Source organism: Anguilla anguilla, chromosome 1 (assembly GCF_013347855.1).
Source record: "Anguilla anguilla isolate fAngAng1 chromosome 1, fAngAng1.pri, whole genome shotgun sequence".
Classification (NCBI taxonomy): domain Eukaryota; kingdom Metazoa; phylum Chordata; class Actinopteri; order Anguilliformes; family Anguillidae; genus Anguilla; species Anguilla anguilla.
In genome coordinates, this window is record NC_049201.1 from 77537175 (window position 1) to 77561502 (window position 24328).

The 24328-nt window shown below is 45.3% G+C and overlaps 3 protein-coding genes across 6 annotated transcripts; 2 read left to right on the forward strand and 1 right to left on the reverse strand.

Annotated features, from left to right (window-relative positions):
* Window positions 1–7268: 7268 nt before the first annotated feature.
* rsrp1 (arginine/serine-rich protein 1) lies at window positions 7269–13500 on the reverse strand. Of its 3 annotated transcripts, XM_035392592.1 has the most exons (7): window positions 13142–13485; window positions 12454–12524; window positions 11278–11892; window positions 10660–10826; window positions 8051–8131; window positions 7520–7712; window positions 7269–7406 (listed from the first exon to the last, which is right to left on the reverse strand). In XM_035392592.1, the coding sequence occupies exons 1-6, from the start codon at window positions 13231–13233 to the stop codon at window positions 7542–7544; spliced, it is 1197 nt and encodes a 398-aa protein (XP_035248483.1). In that variant the 5' UTR covers window positions 13234–13485; the 3' UTR covers window positions 7269–7406; window positions 7520–7541. The 3 variants fall into 3 exon arrangements, with proteins under 3 accessions (XP_035248483.1, XP_035248490.1, XP_035248493.1); XM_035392599.1 differs by lacking the exons at window positions 7269–7406; window positions 7520–7712 and adding an exon at window positions 9671–9724 and having other exon boundaries at window positions 8081–9393; window positions 13142–13500; XM_035392602.1 differs by lacking the exons at window positions 7269–7406; window positions 7520–7712 and having other exon boundaries at window positions 8081–9393; window positions 13142–13499.
* A 223-nt stretch (window positions 13501–13723) lies between these two features.
* mgst3b (microsomal glutathione S-transferase 3b) lies at window positions 13724–16516 on the forward strand. The gene is made up of 4 exons (XM_035392636.1): window positions 13724–14046; window positions 14406–14528; window positions 15297–15369; window positions 16176–16516. The coding sequence occupies exons 1-4, from the start codon at window positions 13921–13923 to the stop codon at window positions 16274–16276; spliced, it is 423 nt and encodes a 140-aa protein (XP_035248527.1). The 5' UTR covers window positions 13724–13920; the 3' UTR covers window positions 16277–16516.
* A 658-nt stretch (window positions 16517–17174) lies between these two features.
* On the forward strand, window positions 17175–23490 carry tmem50a (transmembrane protein 50A). 2 transcript variants are annotated; one of them, XM_035392614.1, is made up of 7 exons: window positions 17175–17320; window positions 18403–18519; window positions 19028–19140; window positions 19886–19953; window positions 20578–20670; window positions 21497–21557; window positions 21786–23490. In XM_035392614.1, exons 2-7 carry the CDS (start codon window positions 18418–18420, stop codon window positions 21829–21831), a joined length of 483 nt encoding a protein of 160 aa, XP_035248505.1. In that variant the 5' UTR covers window positions 17175–17320; window positions 18403–18417; the 3' UTR covers window positions 21832–23490. The 2 variants fall into 2 exon arrangements, with proteins under 2 accessions (XP_035248505.1, XP_035248516.1); XM_035392625.1 differs by lacking the exon at window positions 17175–17320 and adding an exon at window positions 17814–17960.
* Window positions 23491–24328: the final 838 nt, after the last annotated feature.

A 24328-nucleotide genomic window follows, 5' to 3' on the forward strand; every position in this document is an offset into this window, starting at 1 on the left:
CCCCCTCCCTCAGAGAACTGCCCCCCCTCCCTCAGAGAAATGCCCCCACCCCCCCCCTCAGAGAACTGCCCCCACCCCCCCTCTCTCAGAGAAATGCCCCCTTCCATCAGAGAACTGCCCCCTTCCATCAGAGAACTGCCCCCCTCCCTCAGAGAAACGCCCCCCTCCCATCAGAGAAATGCCCCCTCCCTCAGAGAACTGCCCCCTTCCATCAGAGAACTGCCCCCCTCCATCAGAGAACTGCCCCCTTCCTCAGATAAATGCCCCCTTCCATCAGAGAACTGCCCCCTCCCGTCAGAGAAATGCCCCCTCCCGTCAGAGAAATGCCCCCCTTCCATCAGAGAACTGCCCCCCTCCCTTAGGGAACTGCCCCTCTCTTACACGCCTGAGCAGACCCAGGGTCCCGCGCTCGTGCTGAAGACCTGGAGAACAGACAGAACAGCAGCGTTTATCTACAGTCTCCTGTTTAAAACCCCACCCTGTGATTGTAGCGCGCGGGCTAGCTGCTGGAGCTACAGAAGGCTGGTCTGAGGGAGAGAGATGCTAAAGATGTGTGTTTTTGTGTTTTTTTTTATTTGCTGTTTGTTCTGTACAGATGTGGTGAGTGGTATCTTCCCCTGCAGTGCTCCCCTTGATGGCTTTTAATCTTTTTTTTTTTTTGTGTAATAAAACTCGGAAGACTCATGTGGCGTGGGTTTGGTTTACTGAAACAGATTTGATAAGATTCCATTCTGATGAGAGGGAGAGGGACGATCTTGTGACTAACTGATAATCGGAAGAGTGGAGATAGAGTTTGTGTGTGTGTGTGTGTGTGTGTGAGTGAGAGTGTGCATGCATGTGTGTGAGTGTATGAGACTGAGTGTGACTGAGAGTGAGTGTAAGTGTGTGTGTGTGTGTGTGAGAGTGCGCGTATGCATGTATGCGTAAGTGTGTGTGTGTGAGAGTGCGTGCATGCATGCCTATGTGTGTGTGAGTGTATGAGACTGAGTGTGACTGTGTGTGAGGGTGAGTGTAGGTGTGTGTGTGTGTGTGTGTGAGTGTATGAGACTGAGTGTGACTGTGTGAGGGTGAGTGTAAGTGTGTGTGTGTGTGAGTGTGCGTGCGTGCATGCATGCCTATGTGTGTGTGTATGTGTGTGTGTGAGACTGAGTGTGACTGTGTGTGAGGGTGAGTGTAAGTGTGCGTGAGAGAGAGAAGGCAGGGTGTGGAGAGAGTGGTGTTATGTTGTGGATGGCGGGGGGGGGGGGGGGGATTGTGTCATGGCAGCTCGGTGTTGACAGTGAAGCGGCCTCAGCTGTGGAGGTGGGGAGGGGAATAAAGAAGAAACAGTTTCAGCGCTGAGCGTAACTTTTATCTGAGCATCTGAAAGCAGTGAGCCTCCTAGCACACGCGCGCGCGCACACACACACTCACACTCACACGCACGCTGAGCGCAACCTTTATCAGCTGCATCTGAATGCTGTGAGCCTCCCAGCGATATGGCAGCCCCCGTGCAGGCTTGTGACCTGAGAGGAGATCAGTTTACCCAGGAGAGTTCCCACCATGCTCCACTCCAGCCCTGTCCGTCTCCGGTGCGCCTCTGGCGCCCTCTAGGGGAGCGCCCGGGTACTACTCTCTGACTACTCACTGGGGGGGTCCCGTTTGATCTTTCCGTGTGCGATAGCCCAAATGAAACCTTGTGAAACATCGTAAACACGAGTCAGATGTTTTTTTTATTTTTTATTTTTTCATAACAAGCCTGAGAGGATATGGTGTGGTGGAGAGAGGGAGGGAGGGAGGGAAGAGGGAGCAAATCTGACTTGCATGTGAAAAATTGGTGACGTAAGTTGTTTGTGATGTCCTACATTGTGCATTTAGGCGATGGTTTGGGGGGGGGGGGTGGGCTCTTTTGATATTTGAGCCCAATTTCATGCTGTTTTCCAGCCAGACCTGTGTTTCTGGGGGGAGGGGGGAGGCGTCTTTACGCAGCATCACAAATGGATGGTCTGATAGCCCCTGAGTGTGGGAATAGTTGGATTGTTGAACGTGAGCTGTGATTGGAGGGGGTACAGTAAGCACTTTGCTCACTGTGGGGCGGGGCCTTCCCGAAGGAAAGGTCCTTCTTCAGCTCGCAGCTCGCAGGGGGGGCGATGGGGGGGTCTAGGTTCACCGAAAATTTTTTAAAAAGTGCTTGTCCGAGGGCCAAGTTACCGGCCAGCCCTCGTTCTCTCCAGCCTGCTTACCTTACAGTCACCTGGCACGTCTCGCAGGTACTGTTACACCATCAGAGAGCCCCCCCCCCCCCCCCCCCACCCCTCACAAAACCCCCACGCTCGCGACAGGTGAATGGCTATTGTCACGGGGGCCGAGATGGATTCGGGTAAACGACGTCTGAAAACGACCCGTTTTCATCTCAAGGGTGATGTATGGACAGAACCTGGGATGTTTTTTTTTTGTGTGTTTTTTTTCTTTCTTTCTTTCTTTTCTCTCCCCCTCTGTGGTAAATCAGAGTGGGCTGTGAGCCGTTGTGAAGTGCCTTTGAATGGTAATTAAGTTCATGTGATGAGCCCGGATAGCGGCGCGGTGTCCTAGGCATTACGAGGGAGGGTAACATCAAATAACGTTTGCCTGCGAGGGGCGACTTGTAGCGCTTTTCTCAGGCTTAATTGAAAGGGCGTTCTGTGTCCTCTTTACAATGGGGTGCATTGTGCTGGGCCCGTAAACAACAAAAAAAAGCGCTTTTTTTTAAATAAGAAAATGGGGGGGGGGGGGGGGGGCAGATGTGTCAAGATGCATTTGCGGTTTTTCCAGAATGTTCCCGATTTAGGGACTGAAGTTCCCCCTGTGGCTGAATGTTTTTTTTTTTTTTTGTTTTTTTTTTAAATGCTTATCTCACATGGCGTGTAAACAGGCTGGGGGATCGGATGTCAGGGCTGGAGGTGTAAGTGCGTTGTTTTGGGCTGAGAGTGCCTCCGGCCCGTGATGGGAAAATGAGCGGGCGCTTTTTTGCCAGGCAGAAAGAGTGAAACTGTCTGCACAGGGGCGGGACTCAGACGGGAGCCCTGTACTTATCCACGGAGATGACAGGGCAGGGGGCCCGCCGGGGGCCCGCCGGGCCGTACCTCGTGTTTACGGCCCAGTAACGGGCCAGCCGGCTCTCTCTGATACGGCCGCCCCGGTCCTCCCGCTGCGCAATGATCCTGAGCTCAAGATTTTATCTGTTACATTACATTACAGTACAGTACATTACATTACAGTACATTACATAACATTACAGTACAGTATATTACATTGCAGTACATTACAGTACAGTACCGTACAGTACATTGCATTACAGTACATTACAGTACAGTACAGTACATTACAGTACATTACATTACAGTACAGTACAGTACAGTACAGTACAGTACATTACATTACAGTACAGTACAGCACATTACATTACAGTACAGCACATTACAGTACATTACATTACATTACAGTACATTACATTACAGTACTGTACCGTACAGTACATTACAGTACAGTACATTACATTACAGTACATTACATAACATTACAGTACATTACAGTACAGTATATTACATTGCAGTACATTACAGTACAGTACCGTACAGTACATTGCATTACAGTACATTACAGTACAGTACAGTACATTACATTACATTACAGGCATTTAGCAGATGCTCTTATCCAGAGCAACTTACACAGCGTTTACATTGCATCCATTTAGACAGCCGGATATGTACTGAAGCAATGCAGGTTAAGCACCTTGCTCAAGGGTTACAGTGGCTGTGTCCTACCAGAGAATCGCACCTGCGACCTTTAGGTTACAAGACCAGCTCCTTACCCATTATTACTACACTGCCACCCACAAGATTTCATCTGCGTTTGGTCGTGTCGTAGGCTTACATTTAATTAAGATGGATGCGACAACTGAAAGTCTGCTGGAGTGTATTTGTTTGTGTGCGTGTGTTTGTGCACGTGTGCGTGTATGTGTGTTTTTGTGCACTTCCGTGCGTGCGTGCGTGTGTATGTGTATGTGTGTGCGCACGCGGGCACACAAGACATTAACAAAACAACACGCATTTGAAAGGGCAATAAATTGCAAATACGGGCGGTTGACCAGACCCTTGTACATTAGTTCATCAATCGATCACACGATCAATAACATGAACTTCAGATGGCCACAGAACAGGGTTTGTCTGAACAGAAGTCCAGCATCTGTAGAATAGTAACATGAAGTAATGGCAGGGAGCTGAGTCCACTACACCTGCCGTTTTTACTAGAACACATGAACGGGAAGTGATTATATGTAGTGGAAAACAAACGACATAATTTTGCTGAATGCACTTGCAGCCTTATTGGCCAATAGCATGGTTCCAGTGTTCCCTGTATCCAGTTCTGTCTGTCGTATGGTTTCAGGACAAACAATGAGCTGAGCAAGCAATGACTGTTGACAGATCTATTTGGATGATTTTTTTTTTGGTGCACAAGTTCCTCATTCTGCGTTTGCTGGACTAGCACCAGCCAAGGCTTTCCTGATTGGTTCGTGATGAGTCACTGTCATTGCGGAAAATATCTTCTTAACCAGGTGTTTATTGGTTGGGAATTGATCCCTGTCACAATGGGTTTCAATTGGCACCATTTCTTGGGAGGGGAGGGGAGGGGGGGTGGAGGGGTGGAGGGGCTCATTCCAATCATTCCAGTCAGTATCAGTTTCTGTGGCCCATGCCAACTTCAGCCCTTAATTATACAGTCAGCCCCATCTTGTTCACGCCTTACGATTTTAGATACATTGTCTGAGGAGTTTCTGAATTTGTGTGTCCTTAAGTCAGACATTTTGCTGTAGTCTGATCTACAAGTGAGCTGGCGTTGGTGTACAGAGTTGGTGTACTTGAGAGACTGGGTGATGCGGTGAAATGAGAAAACCTGCATGCGTACCTCCCATCCAGGAACAGGGCTGGCCCTACTGGAGTGTCAAGGTGGAAAGGAATATGATACTGAGACTCAATTCATTAGTGGACGGAAGAGATTAATTGGTCAGAGTTGCCGTTGCCGCATACGGTATTTTGAAATCTATCTCCCCCTAAATATTTATTTTAAAAAATACCCCCACTCCCCTTCCCCACAACCCACTTTCAACAAAAATCCCCACACAAATTTTCAGGATTTTGCTCTCCTGGAGTTGCTCTCAATCTCTCTCAAATAAATATCTGAGCACACTGGTCTTCAACCCTGGTCCTGGAGAGCTGTAGGGTCTGTAGGTTTTTGCTGTTAGCCTACTTGGCACTTTAACTCATAAATTAAAGCAGTTGAATACAGCTGACGCGCCACACCTTGTTTTCTTGAGTCTGACTAGGTTGCCAATTTGACGAAGTTGCCAGACCCGGTTAGCTTGCCGCCTCCCGCCGCAGGTCGATAACATTTCTGGCGGAACCGGCACGCGGAACCGGTCGCGCGCAACTGGTGGTCAGCACGGTTTTGTCCGGGACTGGACCATTTTACCACCTACTCACCGGCTCAGCGAGCGCGCGCGCGCCTTCAAAGAGAAGCGCGACTAGACAGTCTGGTTTGGGATTCACCACCCCGACCTGTAATTACGAGCCGCGAACACCGCGAAAACGCGGGCCGTCACCGTTTGCGTGGCAATTAATCAACGCTGCCAACGCAGGTGCCAGCTGGCTGTCAAAGCAGAACGCCAGTCTGCGAAAAACGTCAGACGGAGAAGATGCGCCCGAAATGAATTGCAATTTGGCAATTAAGTTCAGTACTTGCTTTGATCAGCCCCTCCAATACACAGAGCCAGTTTAATGAGTTTTAATGAAACCTGCGAGTTCGCCCCGGGTAGTTCAGGAACCAACATGTTCAAAGACTTGTAGCGGGGTGTTGCTAAACAATCGGCCCTTGTGCGCTGGGGTTTTGTTTCAACAAACAAAGCCGTTTTCAGCAGATCTGCCAAAACACAGCATTTTATACAGGCATAGATACGGAAGGCTATCAGATAATTCATATCAGATATCTGTGATGATTCTAACATTTCATCAAAATAAGGCATTTTCTACGAGGTGTACATAAGTGACGGGTGTCCACGTACAATTTTTTCTCAGTGTACCTATTGCTTTAGGCCAGTTTCTTTTGAACTGCTACAATGTTGTGCATTAGGTTTATTGAATTGGATGGCAGGAATCAAACAAGGGTAACTTGGGTGAACTGCTAGCACACGTATGCTCATGACTTAACTAGGGCAGTTGACACACTTGCCTCAGTTAAGCGTCACAAACCTGACATCTAGTGGCAGGGCAATGGAACTGCAAAAATGTCAACCGGAATTATGTTGACACTGTTGTAAACTATCAAGTAGGACTTTCACTGCTTCCATGTTAATTTCTAATAGCCCCAATTAGACGCCATCATTTAAAAATAGCATTCTCCCAAATTATTGCTTTCACTGATTGAATGTGCACAGCTGTAACACAACACTTACACCGTTGTAAAGTGTAGACTCTTCGCACTTCGATGCAAAAAATCGTATCGATGAGTAAAGCCACTATAACAAGATAACGAAATAAATAACAAGGCAGTCTCCTTCTCCAAAGGAGGGCCGAAATTGACAGTCCAGGTTGATGATTATTCTGTTTTATAATCCAATAACTGTCCACAAGTCAAACAACTGCTCATATGACAGTGATGGTGTTGATATCGATAAAATCCCCCTCTGACCCATAAGCAATCAATCTGCTTGTTGTATACAGGCTAGCAAAAGTCATTATTCATTGTGTGTCATTTCCTTTAAGCTGAAAGCTTTTTCATGCATTTCCCAGCCTGCTTTAAGATCTACCCATCATGTTCTATACATCCTGGGGCACGACTGGAAAAAGAAATCTGGTTTCGTCCAGCAGATGAAGTACATATAATCTCTTACAGAATAAAGAAAATACCAAACGATTTTTGTATTTATTTGTTGTTTTTCAGAATAGTTATGTCCTGTAATGTTTAAGGAGTAAGACTCTCATAGGATCAGGGGATTTGGTCATTTTGGTACAAATGTCCTCTTTATTTGCAGCTTTGAACCATGTCTGTACCACATATAATTTTAAAGATAGTTAAAACAGGGGGATTCATGGATTTTAAGTGAGGTTTAAGGGGTTAGAGTCAAAGGTGTGGATTCTGAGGGTGCAAAATAAAATCGACAGAACTGCGTGTCAGAAATTTTTACCACTGGACATGCTCCCCTTACCAGCAACGTGAATGGAACAATGAATGAACAGATTCCTCGAAACCCCTTATTATTTCAGGAATATCTTTATTTGAGCTCTTCACAAAACAAGATATCACAAATACCACAGGGAAAAACTCTACAAAAAGAAGTGACTCCCACCTGTGCAAAATCCTGACGTCCTCCGTGCACATAAAGGACTTTACATCTGAAAGAAAACATCTAAAAGTGAAACCATATATTCCCCCACCCCCACCCCCACCCACCAACACTAGGAACATACATGTGTGCCCTATATACAAACTATGTTACAGTATTTACAGGGTCCTTTCGTGCGACCGTGCTACCGCGATTTTGCGGGCGGGCGTTTGGAAGCAGAGAGGGGGAACGACCGGGCCTTTACGGGGACCCAGTGACCGTACGGGTTCTGGCCGGTCGCGCCGTCTGACCGGACGGTCGCGGTCTTCTCCGGACTGCTCGAGGGCCCGCCGGCCGCCGGTCTGGCCACCGAATTCTGAAGGAGAAGGGGAGCGAGAACACACTGCCGTCAAAACCCGCCATCGGCCAATCGCAAGACCGAGGAGCAAAATCCGATTTAAAACATCATCATCAGCATCAATAAAAAAATCTTGCTAATCCATTTATATGAGTTTGATGCAATAAACAGGAAACTTACATCATCAGATGTGTACTATGGCTTTGCCACTAATAAAATGTTTTTAAATCGCCTTGTAGGCTAAGACTTGTTTAACAAAATAAGACTTAAAGTAGTCTTTTTGAAAGATTCAGTGAGATCGTATTAAATATCTCTTTTAAAAAAGTAAATTCAATTTTAAAAAGCATGTCACTCACATTAATGCTGAAGGAGATTTTGTTCTTGGGGGACATTTTGGGGCAGGCCACCTCCTGCTCTGCGTCAGCCTGCTCGTAATTCTGCAGAGAGAACAGAGACAGAGACGGACACAGATTCAGACCGGGACAGGAAGTGACCTCACGCACGTTCACAAGGCTGCCTACACCCCCACTTTTAAAGGTGCATCAGATCCATGGCCATGTTGAGAGGAGGCTGCACCATAACATTAAGCTTCTGTCTGTTTCTGCTGCTCGTACATCTTAAAACTCGGCACTGGCTGATAAATTATGATTATAACGGATTAGAGAAGGCAACACGCACACACACCAGAGAGCTGATGCATTCAATTACACCTCAAAGCTGTCAAGATGTCATACGGACTTCACATTTTTCCTTTTTGATCATTTTCACCAGGTTAACTCACAAGCAAATACTTGCTGGCTCTCACAAACACACATATTCTGCTTCATAACAAAGTAAGCCAGCTGAAATATTTTGTTATGCAAAAAAAAAAAAAAACAGGCTTTATAAGGTAGTGTTTGTTCTTCTAGATCTTCCATAAATGTGGAAACCTCGGCAACCGTCTCCCAACGGCCAATGGGAGCCTGATTCACAGCACACCTGATCAACATCCTCGCCGACACAAAAATGTTCAGAGACCTACCGCATAACGCTCTGAATGGTAGAACCAAAACATGAAAAAATAAAAATGATAATCTAATTTCATACGAACCAAAAGCAAAAAGGCACCGGTCTGTCTGGATAGAAGGTTAAAGCCCTTTTTTCCAGACAAATTTACACAGACTTATCTGAAGCGCACAGGAGCTGGGTTTCTTCATTGGGAATAGTCACTAAAACGCAGTCTGAACACAATTTCTTCAGCTTGCCGACGGAAAGCTTCTGCTGAGGGACAACGCAGATGTGAACCCCTCCCCCCCTCCCCCCCCGACCCCTACACACACACACACACACACACGTGTGAACACACACACACACTCATATGTACAGGTACAGCAACACTATACATTACAGCTCAGTTCAGGTAATGATAGAAGCAAATGTGTTACCATGGGTGGAATTAGCTCAAGCCTTCTTTATCTTTAATTTGGCTGATTGACCAAGGGCACAAATGCAAGTGAACCTATAGGCAGATGAAGGGTTTCTTTTTCTTAAAATGAGTGTTCATACGTCATTCGCGTGCCGTCGCTATGCAGTCACGATCAGACCAATCACTGCTCAGTAAACGCAACCCACAAACCCATGATGTCACGCACAGCCACACAGGCTGCCACCTCATTCTCCCTGGACAGGCCTCATGAGGTGATGGCCACTGTCATGTGATCTACAGAGACAGAGATAAAGAGGCAGAGGACATAACGCTAACGCTGCACACCTGGAGAAAGGGACTGGGGTTTAGAGATACACAACTTTAAAAATAAATAAATAAATAAATACTGCAGATCTTTTGAGTACAGAGCATGCGACACACAGAGAAGAGGCAAGCCGTTTAGATAATACATTTCCATGTCTGTCACTGCTTCGCAGTAAAAGTACTATGGTTTAAAAAAAAATAAAAAATAAAATTGTTTTTAATACAATAGAGAAATGAAATCACAAACCCTTGCAGGCATTACGTCCGTGACTGTGCACCTTGGGGGTGAGAGAGCAAACGTCTGAAATCAAACAGGTCTGGTGAATCGTCAGTTATGCACACCGTTCCAAACCCCACTCAGCCCGACGATGACCTCACTGAGCTTCCCTGACTGGTCAAACAGATTAGCCCTCTCAGCAACCTGGATAGATAAGTACCCTGTGCATGGGAAAACAACGGCACTCAGCTTTGTTGGTTTATGCGACGGTTTTGTCAGTTTATGCTAGTGGTTTTCGTGCTGAAAACTGGATGTCGTTACCTCTGTTCTTCGTCAAAAGATCCTGTGCACACTTTAGCAAGTTGCTAGTCTGGAAAAGAAAATCTGCTGAAATGTAAGTGTTATAGATCACTCTAGAAACTGCCAGCTGACACTGAATCTTCCCAGTGCCCTTTCTGAACAGACCTAGCCTAACTCAAGATCTCTGCTTTACAGTGATGCGGATACGCTAGTGAACAGCTTGGAAGTTTCTGTACTACAGACTGCTGGGTAGAGCAGTGCCAGAATTTAAGGCACTGAGCCAAATTTAACAAGGCACCGGAGCTCAGTGAGCGATTGAAGACAAATGTGTAGTTCCAGCTCCCCCTGGTGGCCATTTAGAATATGACCGCCATGGGGTCTGTGTGTTCCCAGTGGCTGAACTGGCCCCTATGTTTACTTGAGATCCGTGCTGCAAACTCCCCTTCCCGGAGGGTCTCAGTGTCAGCAGATTTGCGGTTTCCTTTCAATTTGCAACCAATTCATTCCTCGTGAACTAGGTGCGCAGAGTCTTTCGCCAATCAGCGACCCGACTGAAAGCAATTTAAACAGCGGAAGGCACCAGAAAACCAGCGGACACCACCACCCCTCCAGGACCGGAAAAGCCCTGCTGTAAACGCCTCTCATCTCATCTCATCTCATCTCGCTCGTAAGCTCTACTTCCTGTTTACGGTAAGCCTCCGTCGGCTGGCGATACCCACCTCCCTCAGGCTGTTGAGGGCGGAGCCCCCCGGTCTCACCCGATCCCCGAGCGCGGGCTCCTCCCGGACCTCCAGCACCGCGTTGACGCTCGCCGGCAGAGCCACCTCCTCCACCCCCAGGGCCCTGGCTGCGTTTTCTCTGGCGATGAGGAGAAGCTGCCTCTTTTCTGAAAGGGGGGGGGGGGAGAGAACAGCACACAAATTAAAATCTAATAAGTACTGCTTGGCTTGGCTCTTTTGTATGCTTTACATGTCACACTTGCACCCATGCAGCCTCCATTTGGTTACACACCAACTCTGGCAACCCACTTTCACAGCTTGAGCAGATGGAGAGCACCTCACCAGCAGGGGGCGCCAAAACTGCCAACAGAACCTATCCAACACTGTGGACCAGACTTGTAAGCTCCCCTCCCACCCAAAGCTTTCCACCTGTGCTACATGGCCTGGCCATGTCTGAAAATAAATATGTCTTCCAGGTCTTGGGTCAATTCCATTTCAAAACAAACTGATAAATAACCATGATCATTTGTTCCTAATAAAGTAATTTAACTTGTACTTATTCCCTGATCTGAGGGGGAAACTGAGACCACGCTCGCGGGCTCCGATGTTAAGTCTTACCTTGCAGACTCAGGCGGATGCTGGTCCTGTCTGGCGACCGGGATCTGGAGCGACTGCGGGTTCGGGACCGCCTTTCGGGGGAGAAGGTCAGCCTGAACCTGCTCCTGCCCACGAAGCCATACACCCTGCGCCCTCTGGACTGGGACCGGGACCGGGATCGAGACCGGGATCGGGGCGGGCTCCTGAGCCGGTGTCGCCGGACGGGCGAGTAGGAGGGGCTGTAGGAGCGCGAGCGGGCCCTGTAGCGGCGGGGCGGGGACCTGCGTCGCCCCCGGCAACAGCGGGAGCGGGCGGGGGCCCGGTGGCAGCGAGGGCGGGGCCTCGATCGCGATCGCGACCGGGAGCGCGACCGGGAGCTGCTGCTGCTGTGGTAGTACGACCTCCTGCGGTTCCTCCTCCGGTCGCCATGGCGACCCGAGCTGTAGCTGCTCCCGCTGCTGACGGAGCTTGAGCTGGAGCGGGAGCGGGAACGGGTCGTCGTGGAGACGGACCTGGAGCGGCAGTCTCGGTCCGAGGCGGAGGACCCGTCCCGCTCCTCCAGCAGCCATCCCCCCGCTCGCCGCAGCGGTGGGTTCTGTGATCCAGTCCCCTCCCCCGCCCAACGCCTCTCAGCATCTGCGAATCACATGACCCGCAGCACTGATTGATCACGCATTCAGGACGTCAACAATCCACAAATCAAACTCCCTAACGATACAATGAATGAGGAGACAGAGTGCTTTGTTCCTTCACAACAGGAAATGGGCAGAATGGGTGAGGAATGCCCCCCCCCCCCCCAATTCTCCTCTGTAAACATTCAAACCTGTACATACAAGCACCAAGGGCAGCAATCACAAACGGTCAAACAGCCTATCAGTCCTTTACTCTGTATGCAAATGTAATCACCACTCGCTGTGTGGGTGGAGGGGAATTCTGGTGTCGACGTCTAATGTGAGAAGTGGCCAGGAGAATGTGCCATCTCAGGTAACTTTCGTTTCAACAGCTCTCTAAAAATACAGTCACTTAAAATTAAAAATTTTTTTTAAAAAAAACCTTGCATGGGTTCTGAATTCTGTGTAAAATACAAGTCCTTTGTCCCACAAAAAAAGGCAGCAGCATTCCTATAAGACAACTCGCCTGAATGACACAATTGACTATATTTCTGCAACAAACAAAAAAATGAATAGTTATTCTTACCTTTAATTTTTTCATCCATTATCTCATGGGGAAACGCGCCGGCGGTGTTCTCTGTAAATGGCGCGCCCTCCCTAGATAGAAAACAGACGAAAATTTAGCCGCGTACTCAACAGCCCTCTACATGTCACCCGAGGAACTACAGGCAGAAGATTCTGGATTTTTCCATACTGCAGCTACTTCTCTAAAGGTTAGCGCTAGCTGAACAGACTAGCTTCCAAACGTTAACAACACAAAACACAGCGCAGTTAGGTATTTAAACAATAATAACAATGGAATTATATATTATATCACGTACATAATAATACGACGTTTGCGGAATTTTACACGTTAGTTGAGTAAGCCTATGTCCTAATATTAAGATGCGTCCAATCTTGCGGTTTCCTTTTATAGCTAAACTTCCACGTTAACTTAACTTAACGTTATAACTAGCTAATATAGTCTAGCTATGATAAGCTATAACGCCATCTGAATATATGACCCTTTCGCTAGTTTTAACGCCATTAATAGAGAAGCTGGTATCGATACACAAGTAAAATAGATCTAACGTAAACTTAGCTAGCACCATTCAGACAATAACAAAATATGAATTAGACTAAAAGTTCGGCTTTACAGTTAGGTAGCCAGCCTAGTTAACTCGCTGATAATTTGTAAGCAAGCCACCCGTTAACTCAATAAAACAACAATTTACCGTGCGTTGATGGGATCTGCCACCGAAGATATTTTCTCCGTTTTTTGGGTCAGCTCGAATTTTTCCTGAAAGGAGTTGCTTTTTACTGCCATTCGTACAATTCAGTCGTCAATAAGTTCAGCGAATACAGATTTAAAGGAATTATTTTGTTCGTATGGCTAGCGACTTTCTTACAATTGATGCACAACGGTTTCGAAGGTTATGCAACTGCGAGATTTCCTAGAACAAATGGTCAGTGAATAGATAGAATGTGATGATATACACCAGATATACACGCATCACCACCAGGCTTCCCATTGGTTGTGCTCTCAGTGTTCAACCTATCACAGCGTTCCGAAAGGAATGGAAAATTCCAGATCTTCTGTTCTTCTGTTGTACTTTTGGTTTCGATTTTTCGAGTTTTTTGAGCCAGCATTGTTGGCTCAATCTGGTCGTTATTTTTATTTTTTTTTGTTTACCCTAGTTATTACGGGTATGTACCCCGCACCTTCACAGCAACGAGTTATTCACCTTTGGGTATTATATACAGAAATGTGTAAATGAAACTACAATAACTCACGCCCCTAGAGAGTAAAATTCTCACAAAAAAAAAACGCCTGCATTCATCGCGAGAGCTGAGATTTGGCTTTTGCCCGTATTTCAAGTTCCTGGAACCACAGTACGTGTGTTGGTTATCTAAATCCTCCCTGTTTGTTTAGCTAAGTAGACAATTGCAAAGTGCAGATTCCGAGTTCAAACTTCTCTACAGTTTAGAGACACGGTGTTAATTTGACTTTGCGATGGAAATACTGGATATTGTTCCGTCTAGATTTGGCTATGTCATATTGACATATTTTTATAGCTGGATCATGTTGTCGTATCTAGCTATGAAGGTTGGTGGAGCGAGAAAGAAATACGACGTTAAGGTAAGTTAGGTTCATATCAGGTTGTCGGTAGATTAAGACCGGCCCTGGTACATTACATGTCACACTAGTAAATGAAATGAACGAAGGAGAGTTGCAAGGTCCAGTGTTATTATCGCTTGCTAATGTTAGAAAAACGCTAGTTCGGCCAACTGACTTATACTTAATTTGGCGCCATCGCAACCAGCGTTCGAGAAGGAGAGACGCTCACTCTTCAAACTGCCAAGATAAATTAGCGTCCTTCAATCAGTCAGATCGTTCCCTAGGTCAAAGTATTTGTGAGATCTGAAGCTAAAATAAATCTGCCATGTAAACTTGCTTAGCTAATTCAAATTAAATTCTTTAAATCTTGTCTTGTGCAGTATCCGACGATGTACAGTGATAAGGAACAGGTTTTCAACTGCATCCAGAGAGCTCATCAAAACACCCTGGAAGTCTACCCGCAGTGGCTGGTGTTCCAGACTATCGCGGCCCTAGTCTACCCGGTGCGTATGTTTGTTGCATGCATTTGTGCCTATCTGTGTGTGAAAGTTTGTGGCTCCACGTAATCGATTCCACTTTTCATGTATTTGACACACTGCCAGTGTATTAGCAGGCCACACAACTTTTCTAAAAATTCAACACGATTTTTGTTAAACTTGGTAATCCCACACAATAATGTATGCAGGTTTGTTAAAAATGGTTTGTCGAAATTGGTGTTAGCTCCTGCATAGATGAACTTGATCAAAAACTCAATTTTAGTGAAAAGAAGAACATTGTTATAAAATTTAGTTATTCTATAGAGGGCCTTTCATTAGCACATTTCATATGGCGCCAGTGTTGTATAACGTTGAAGATATTCGAATATGATAACGTGCAAGGAACTGGTCTTGTAACCTAAAGGTCAAAGGTAGTACACACCCTTAAGCTAGGTTTTAGCTGCATGAATGGATGTTATGTAAATATTTGTGCAAGTCGCTCTAGTTAAGATCGTCTACTAAATTCATGTGATGTAATGTAATGAAACTATCATGATAGGATATTGGCTGGTAGTTTTTTCACCCTCTGTGTACCCTTCCATCCCTCTCTACTTCCCTCTCTTCATCTCTCTCTCTTTCCATCCCTCTCTGCCTCCATCTTTTCCTCTCTCTGTCCATCCCTCTCTACCTCCTTCTATTCCTCTGTCTTTCCATCCTTCTCTACCTCCCTCTTTTCCTCTCTCTCTCTCTGTTTCCATCCTGCTCTACCTCCCTCTTTTCCTCTCTCTTTCTCAGACTGCAGCTGCAGTGTTGGGGGCCATTTGGGTCACAAGCAGGTTCTCCTATGCCTGGGGATACTACACTGGTGGTAAGACCCTTCTCATTTCTACTGTTTGTTTCTCCACAAGTACAGCTGCATTTGTATCAACGGCACATAATAGCTTCTTTTGTTATCAGGATATTTGGCCTGAAAACATTTTTTTTCCTGTGTAAATGACACGATAGCAATGATGGAGACTTTGCCCTGTGACTAACTAGCACACACAGCCCTGTGCCATAAACCTTACAGTGGTATACTTTATGCAACATAGTGCCAAAGAATTGCAAATTCACCATTGGGCCTTGCAGTTCCATTTCCTCTTCTGTGGGTTTTCATTTACAGCGTCAAATGTGTAAGAATTCTAGATGTACAGGATCTTCCCACGTGCAGGTAGTCTTTGCCCTTTGAGGTGTAAGGTCACAAATACGAACATTCTAATGCTGATGTCACAGTCACTGTTGGTAATTGAAAGCCTGGAGTTCTTGAACCTGATTTAGAATTTTGAAGAAGAAAAAAACATTCCAAAAAAATCTACTGCTACAAGGGTTAAAGGGTCATTTTTCAATTACCTGTGGCCCAAATGTTGACACCCATTTTAAAGTTGTAGGAAGTCTGGTACATAGAATCCTTACCATTACACCATAACAAAAATGAAACTCGGAGGGAAGGAACAGGTGCATGTAACTTTTCAGCCTGTAAAATATTAACAACCATATTGACTACCTTCGCAATTAGGCTAACTTTAATCAGGAACACCAATGATTCATCTTTGAGTTACAGTTTACACAAACTTGGTCTGTGACGCACACTTTATTTATGTTTTATCTTGACTTGAATGTGTCTTTATTTTTTAGACCCAGCAAAGAGGATGCGTGGTGTCTATGGATACATTGGCTTATTTGGAGTCATCATTCTCTCAATTTCAGTCGCTTTGCAGTTGCTGGGAGTCATTTAAGCCCAACTAAGACCACTGGCATTCCATGCTTCCACAGTTTACTTAAGTATATCCTGCTTTTTTATTGTCAGTGCCTTCTTAATTAATTTCATGGTACAGTGCAATGACAATAAAGGAATCTATTCTGTTCTGTGCTGCATTGGTAAGCTTCATTGTAATCACATTCGCTACATTATATTACCCTGTGGAATAGTTTAGCATTGACATAAAACTGCAATAAAAACCTGCCTCTTGAATCAACGGAAAGTGTCCAGTTTTTTCTGTCTTTGTAGTGTTGGTTCCTTGCTACAGATGGGAAAGGGGTGGTGAAATGAAGAGTTTGTAGAAAATGAGGCAAGCGGTGTGAATCAATCATATGGGCGCTTATGTACTAACATCTTAGTAAATGTAGCATCTTTGGGTGAATGTATGTCCACATGTACAGAGAAAACATATTCTGGGTGATTGGAATGGTCTTTAAAAATCTGATTCTAATTCAGATAATATAATTATTGATTCAGTTATACTTTAACGTTTTTATAATCAAGGTTTGCTCATTGTCAGGATTATTTGGGTTTATACAAATTAATCGCATGTTATTGTGGGGTTATAAAATGTCATCGTATGTTGCCTGTGCACATTTTTTTAAAGAAAGTGTATTCGTTTTTCTTTTCAATTTCTGGTGTCTGCTTAATATGTCAGCTAGCTAGTTTGATGCCTATCTAATCAGTTTGATTACATTCTGCCAATCTGGTCCTGCAGATCATTGTCTAACTAAAGCATGACACTGTTTTGAAAAATAAATAAATTAACATGATTAAAAAAACAAATTAAAAAAAACTCTTATATACACCGTCAAAAATGGTATGACCGCGGTCAGGGATGTGTTTTAAACCTTTGTCCAACAGAATTGTCCCACAATCCAAACTGCTGTAAGCGTATTAATAGCAAGCTTGTTAGCTTTAGTATTAGGCGTGGAGAAAGTACTGAGCACGCGCAAGAGGACAGTAGTCGGAAACGAACTGCCCTGTCGTCGTCAGCTCGGAAACCAGATACACAAAGGAGGTAAGTGTTTACTTAAGTTACGAGTCAAATAATTTAATGTCAGTGAACAGAACTATAACAGACTGAAATAAAAAGTGCTTGTTTCAAAAGATGTCTTGTTAAAACTCTATACTTTAACGCAAAGAAGCGAAAAATGGCTTGTAAATGATTTCAGAGGGGGTTGGGTGCTTGTTTCCGTCAAAGTGCCAGGAAACTTGCGACTTATACTTATCTATCAGAACAGCAGATCGTTTCTTTGCCTTCCACTGGTTTATGGCTAACTAGCTGGATTTTTGTGGGCTTTATCGATATCACAGAAATATGCGTATTTGCATGAGCGTTAACTTTACTGACAATTCACTTTTGTTTTTCTACGCATCCTCCGTCGCGTTTTGGCAGTGGTATTCCTGAGCGCTGCGGAAGTGCTTTGTGGGGGTTGTAGTTTATTCTCAATAATATTACTTGTGTGTTCCTGGTGTGGATACTGCTGTCGGACATCATTCCCCAGAAAACCCTGTTGCTTTATTGCTGTTGTTAGAGTCGAACGGCCCCAGTGGTTAACAAAGCATCTTCTTTGTTGAACTGGATTCCTCTGAGCTAATCCTGTCCTGTGACATAGTCCCAGTCTCTTGTCAAGGAAGAATTTAGGCCTTCTAGTGTGGTAGGCTACAGGTTTGACAAATGGAACTAGGTGTATATGTGTGGTTTCATCAGGGGATGTTTAGCAAGCGAAATAACGTTTGCTAATTATTGATTTTTGTAAACGATGCATGTCCGTGCTTCGCTGTCAGAGGTATAAGGTAGTCTACGAATCCACCACATGGTTAGCTAGCTAATGTTCTTTAGTACTGTTACCGATACGTTTTATGTCAGTCACGCAAGCCGATATAATCGAAATATCGCTGTCGCGCCGCAATAACGGAGGTTTTACAGAACTGTTTTTCCTGGAGAGATAGCGTTAACGTAACATATTTAGCTAGTTGTGGATTTGTTGTGCTGTGTTTTATTGGAGATGACATCCCTTCTTGTTAGTTGCGATAGAAGTTTTGTACTTGTCACTCTGTAACGTTTTTCTGAAATTTTAAATTGTTACTTTTTTTAAGGAGCAGCTCGTAAACATGTCCGGGTTCCTGGATAGCATCAGATGTGGTGACTGCGAGTGTAATGTGGATTGGGCAGAGAAACGGAATACCATCGCGTCGGTAGCCGCTGGAGTACTGGTATGGTCCCCCGTCACAAACAAGGACGAACTCATAACCTTATCTTTATTTCTTCTTCTCCTTACATTCTGCTGAGGATATGAACAATGCGCAGAATTAACTGAGTAAAAGTAAAACAAACAAAAAAATATTTCCTGATAAAGCAGAGAAACTGACAACGGCCCTCCAGACACATGGTTCACCGCCCCTTATTTGGAGATGATGCTCGGTTCTCATTGACCGTGCTTAGCCCTGTTCTGCCTGCATGAGTTTCCATAGTTACAAGCACCTGAATGGTTCCCAGCCACTGCACGGTAAAACGCTGATTGGCTTGTAGCGTAGTGGCTCATTATGAGTGTACGGCAGAGAGGAGCGTGTGCCTAATTTGTAGCGCCGTAGCACTGCTACCACAGGCGAAAGAAGAGGCCATTCTTTGCTTGATGTGTGTCATGGCTCATGTAAGACACTTCACAGGCTGTGTCGGTTACCCCTTCATTCTTCGTTCTTCATTTTTCTTTTTCGTCTGTAGTTTTTCACTGGGTGGTGGATCATCATAGATGCCGCCATCATGTTCAAAGAACCGGATTCCTTCAACCACGCCTACCACGCGTGTGGAGTCATTGCGACGGTGGCCTTTCTCATGTAAGACCTGTAGACCCACTCTGACGCCTGCCTACACCATTTCACAGACCGCACGTTATCAGTCTTTGATGTCAGGGCTGTCGAGACTGCAGTCCTGGAGGGCCACAGTGACTGCCGGTTTCCAGTGCGTTTCAGCGCTTGTATAATTAATGCAAGTCCCCGACTGGATGAAAGGTTTTAAACACTTTGTTTTCCAAGACCAAAATTGGCTGCTGATTGAAATGAAAACACTTAAAAACCCACAGACACCCATCCCCCCCCCCCTTTTACACTGGCCTCCCTTGTGTAAGCCTTACCTACCCCATGTGACACCTTTACCGCCCCCGCACGATTGGAAGGAATGCACGTCATTTATACTCCAGCCTCCTTTGTGTAAGCTCCTCCCACCACATCAACACTTCCGCCTAGCAACACAATTGGACTGACTTCATGTTGAGTTTTTTTTTTTTTTATATAATGGAAAGAGCAGGTGGCTGATTGGCTATATTGACATGTCATTTGTGATGTCACTGCATTAAATTCATTTATGGCACACACTCTTATCCAGAGCTTGCAGTGTCAGAGAACATAAGTGCAGTCACTATAAGCGCTAGTATGTTTTTTTTCATTTACATTTTTAAAAAATTGTGTATTTTATGAAAGGTCTTGAAAGGGTTAGATGCATAGGATGTAACCTCCCCCTCTCTCGCTTCCTCTCCTTCTCTCACCCCTCTCTCCCTCTCGTTTTGGTTTCTCTCCTGCTCAGGATAAACGCGGTGTCTAACGGGCAGGTGAGGGGGGACAGCTACAGTGAAGGCTGCCTGGGGCAGACAGGTAAGCAAGGTTTCAGCCCAGGGGGGGCGGGGCTAGTGCTAGTAAATAAAGTGCAGGGTTGATGGACAGGTGGTAGCTCTGGGAGAGCCAGTGTCTCACTGAAGGCGTTCAACATTCAAAACTTCAAAAAATTTCCTTAAAGAAATCATTTTTTTGCAATAAATAATTTAGTTTCGAGTGCTCCTGTTACTTGAAGAACGTACAGGACCAGTGATTTCGCACACTCTGTAAAATAAGGTGTGAGCAGCATAAATTCGACATGTAGATGGATTCTTGAAATATGAAATGTCTGTATAAAATAGATATTTCCCAGTATTATCCCAGAGTATGTTGGGACTGTACCAGTGAAAGTCCTTGGCAAAGTCACAAATTTTGATGCATCAGAATTTTTATATTTTATTTTTTATTATTTAATCGCTTTCCGAATGGCTAAAGTTTGACCCCTGGGTTGTCAGTTTAGCAGCCCTAGAATACAACGTTGCCTCGGGTTGATGATTGAATATTCCCATTTAGACAATAATAAACGGCTGTCTTGCCGGAGGGTGGGGTTTGAGTGTTCCCGCCCCTTCTCTGATGTTTGGGGGCGGATCCCTAAGCCTCTTCCCCCCCCCCCCCCCCCCTCAGGTGCGCGGGTGTGGCTCTTCATCGGCTTCATGCTGGCCTTCGGCTCCCTCATCGCCTCCATGTGGATCCTGTTCGGCGGCTTCGTCGTGAACCGTGAGTAAAAAACTGAGGACGGAGTGTAGCACAGTGGGTAAGGAACTGGGCTTGTAACCGAAAGGTCGTAGGTTCGATTCCCGGGTAAGGACACTGCCGTTGTACCCTTGAGCAAGGTACTTAACCGAAATTGCTTCAGTATATATCCAGCTGTATAAATGGATACAATGTAAAAATGTAAATGTAAAAAAAAAAAAAAAAAAAAAAGTTGTGTAAGTCGCTCTGGATAAGAGCGTCTGCTAAATGCCTGTAATGTAATGTAAAAACAAGGCCAGGTCAAAACCTAGTATATGGCTGGACCTAACGCGCGTGATCCGGCCGACCAATGGTGTGGCTTCATAACTCGGCCGACCAATGGTGTAACTTCATCACTCAGTCAGTCAGTCACTCACAGACATTCGCGTTTGTCGGGCTGGCCTCGCTGTTGCGGTCCAGCCAAAAATACACAGCATTGAATAAGAAGGACTACTGGTCATGTATCGTTGCTGTAAATATGGGGCATGAATGTGGAACATGTAAAGCGGGTATGTCGTCTCTTTAAAATGACTCTCTTCTCGGTAGAATATGTTGCCCTCGACGCGGTGACGTGTATCCTGTTGTGGTGTACACGTGACGACTTGTGTTTGTAATATTTTCTGTCTCATTTCTTTTGATACAGGAAAGAATGAGATAAGGACCGCGCTTCCTTAAAATATTCCATAGATAATTTATATATCTTTTATTTTCGCACCTCCTTATCTCATTCTTGCATATTTAACGTGGGACCAGCGCCCGGGTTTACATACTGTTGAGTTGAGCGTGTTTCTTTTTCATTATTTTGATACAGACAAGCCATCTGTTTACCCTGGAATTGCAGTTTTCTTCCAAAACGCCTTCATTTTCTTTGGGTGAGTGTTTATCGAAAGACAGTCCTTTATCAGTAGACATTTTCGATGTTTATTTTCGGGTACTGATTGAATAGCTGATCCATAGGTCTGTTTGAATTTCTCCTTCGCGATAATGGCCTTGTGCCACCATAGCCAATATTCGGCCATGAAACAAAGCCTTTCACTGAGTGTGACTTTAAGGGGCAAAGCCTTCCTCTAATGCCTCAAACACCCTCTGTCCTCTTTCAGGGGCCTGGTGTTTAAATTCGGCCGCACCGAAGACCTGTGGCAGTGATTTCTTCCCGTCCGTCCGTCCGTCCGTCCTTCTGACCCTCCATGTCATTACTCCCTCCCTCCTGTGTTTTTTTTGTTTGTTTGTTTGTTTGTTTGTTTGTTTGTTTTGTTTATTTACTCCCGAAGCCCGTCCCCTCCCCCTCCCAGGAGGCCGCGGTCTACTTTGTTATTCTGCGGACATGGCCCTTTAAGAGGATGCTGGGAGGCTCCGCCCACTTCCTTATTTTTTTTAAAAAAATTTTTTGCACGGACCGCTTAACCTTTTATAACTCACATAGGACCGTCACTACACCGAGTCGCTGCCCCTCGCACTGACGGGGCGAAACAAGCATCGAAACACACGCCCGGATTCGGTGAGGTCAGTCACTTGGGAGGCCATTCGGTCCAAACACTAAACCCCTCCTGGCGCGCGCTAAAGCGATCCGCGGGTGAAGCAGGTGTGCAGTAAGCGATGTCGCAGACACCAGGAATGCGGTGCAGAATCAGGACGCGCCTGATCCCCGTGCTGGGAACGCTAGGTGGACCCTCGTTATAACCTGTTATGAATTCCTCCTTTTTCTCTCGCTGGTTGCCATAAGCTATTCTCCGCATCTGTGACATTTTTTGTGACTAAAGTGCTGTTTAGTCTTTTCCCTCTGTTTTCGGCATTCGGTGGTCGGGCAATTTAAACACGGAGCGTTAGAGTGCCTGGACTCCTGATCCTCTGCATATTCCGGACCGTTCTTTAACTTCCCACAAGAGACATGTAGTGAGATGGGCCATCTATCAGTATGTACTTTTTCACCAGAGTCGTCCTCATTACTCATTATTATTATTATTATACAATAATAATTGCGGCAGGAAGTTGATGTCACTGATGACATCACTTCCTGTACTGCCCTCGATTTGTGCTTCATCCCGTGCGTTCGCTCCTTTCCGAAGAATAACAAAGCAAATCGAAGGAACCCCTCCTCGGTCTGTAGCCTCCCTGGCCTCGTGCCTCTTTCCTTTAGCTGTTCTTTATAACCGTAAAGTGAGAGCTTTATTTATGGACCTGGGCTTGGGTCTCAGAGGTGTACCTTTACCTTAAAGCACTATTTGTTTCTGTCCTCACGTGGGATAAATACTTTTATTTAACTCGGTTTGTTTTCGTGCGGAGAGGAGAAGGGAGTCGAGTCTTCGGGTCGACAGACAGTTGTGCGTCTGGTGTGGTGCAGCCGTGGAGGTCTTATGAAACTGTGCAGAACCATCATCGGATCCCACCTGCGCTCTGCTTTTCTCTGTGCACTGCGAATGGTATGGGTTTTTAAGTTTAGATTGAAGGTCTCTGTTAAGTTCTGGGGTTTGGAAACATTACACGTTATTTCATAAGGTAGACGTATTAGAACAAAGTCTGGAAGCTGTTAATGGGAGAATTTGGCTTATAGGTCAGTGTATAGTGAATGATTGCTATGCGTGTTTCTAACTTTTTTGGGGGATTTATCCCATTAATGACCATTTATTAAAATATGTTGCACATTTAACAGACTTACTACTTTTACATTTAATGAACGGAATGTAAACTTTTATATGGTTTGTGTATTTTTTTCTCCTGAAATAACTTGTCAATATACTGGATCTGTAGAATGTAAAAATATACCTGCAAAAACAACTGATAATTAAAAAAAGGCTTTGGTCATCATTTCTGTTGTTTTTATTGAAGTTTTGTGTCATAAGGAAGGCTAACCGTGGCTGACTGCTGTATTCTGAAATGAACACTTGGGACTGTTGTGGACTGTAGAGTGATTGTGCGACCAGAAACAAATTGACATCTTACTGACATCTTACTCATGAATATTCATTAGTTGAGGATCCGTGTGACATACTGCCGCCATGAATATTCACGAGCAGAGAGTCACTGGGAACGCACCGTGCGCTCAGTAATGCGTTCCTGTTTACAGGGACGTTGGTTTCCTGTCAGAAACGGTTGCGTGTTTGAGGTTAGCGTTGTTGTCGCCGGGCTGGACACACAGCAGCTGACGCGTGAATGACGGCCACAGGGTTCAATCCCAGGTGCCGACGGCTCCTGCAGTGGAGAATGTGGGAACTTTCCCCGGAATATCTTAACGGAAAAAACGAGACTGTTTTGAAAACACTTTTGATAAACAACGTATGACTAACAATGTTTGTAATTTCACAGAAGGTCAGTACGAGTCCTCTCCCTCACACACGTGCACATGCGCACACACCCACACACACGCACGCACGCACACACACACACACACACACAGCCAAATGTTTAAATTAAAAAGGGCGATGATGCTGCCATTTTAACTTGCCAAGAGCAGATGTGTGCAGGAAATGAAATCTAAGCCACGTTGGCACTGAAGAACAGAAGCCTGGGGACTGCCAAACCCCTGTGAACCATGCATCTCCCACCGATATATTTATTAGCATTCGCTAAATTAATACGTGTGATCAATTGTATCTTTCTGTGGAGGAGGAAACTAGGTTTGACACCTGTAATGCTCCCTGGACAT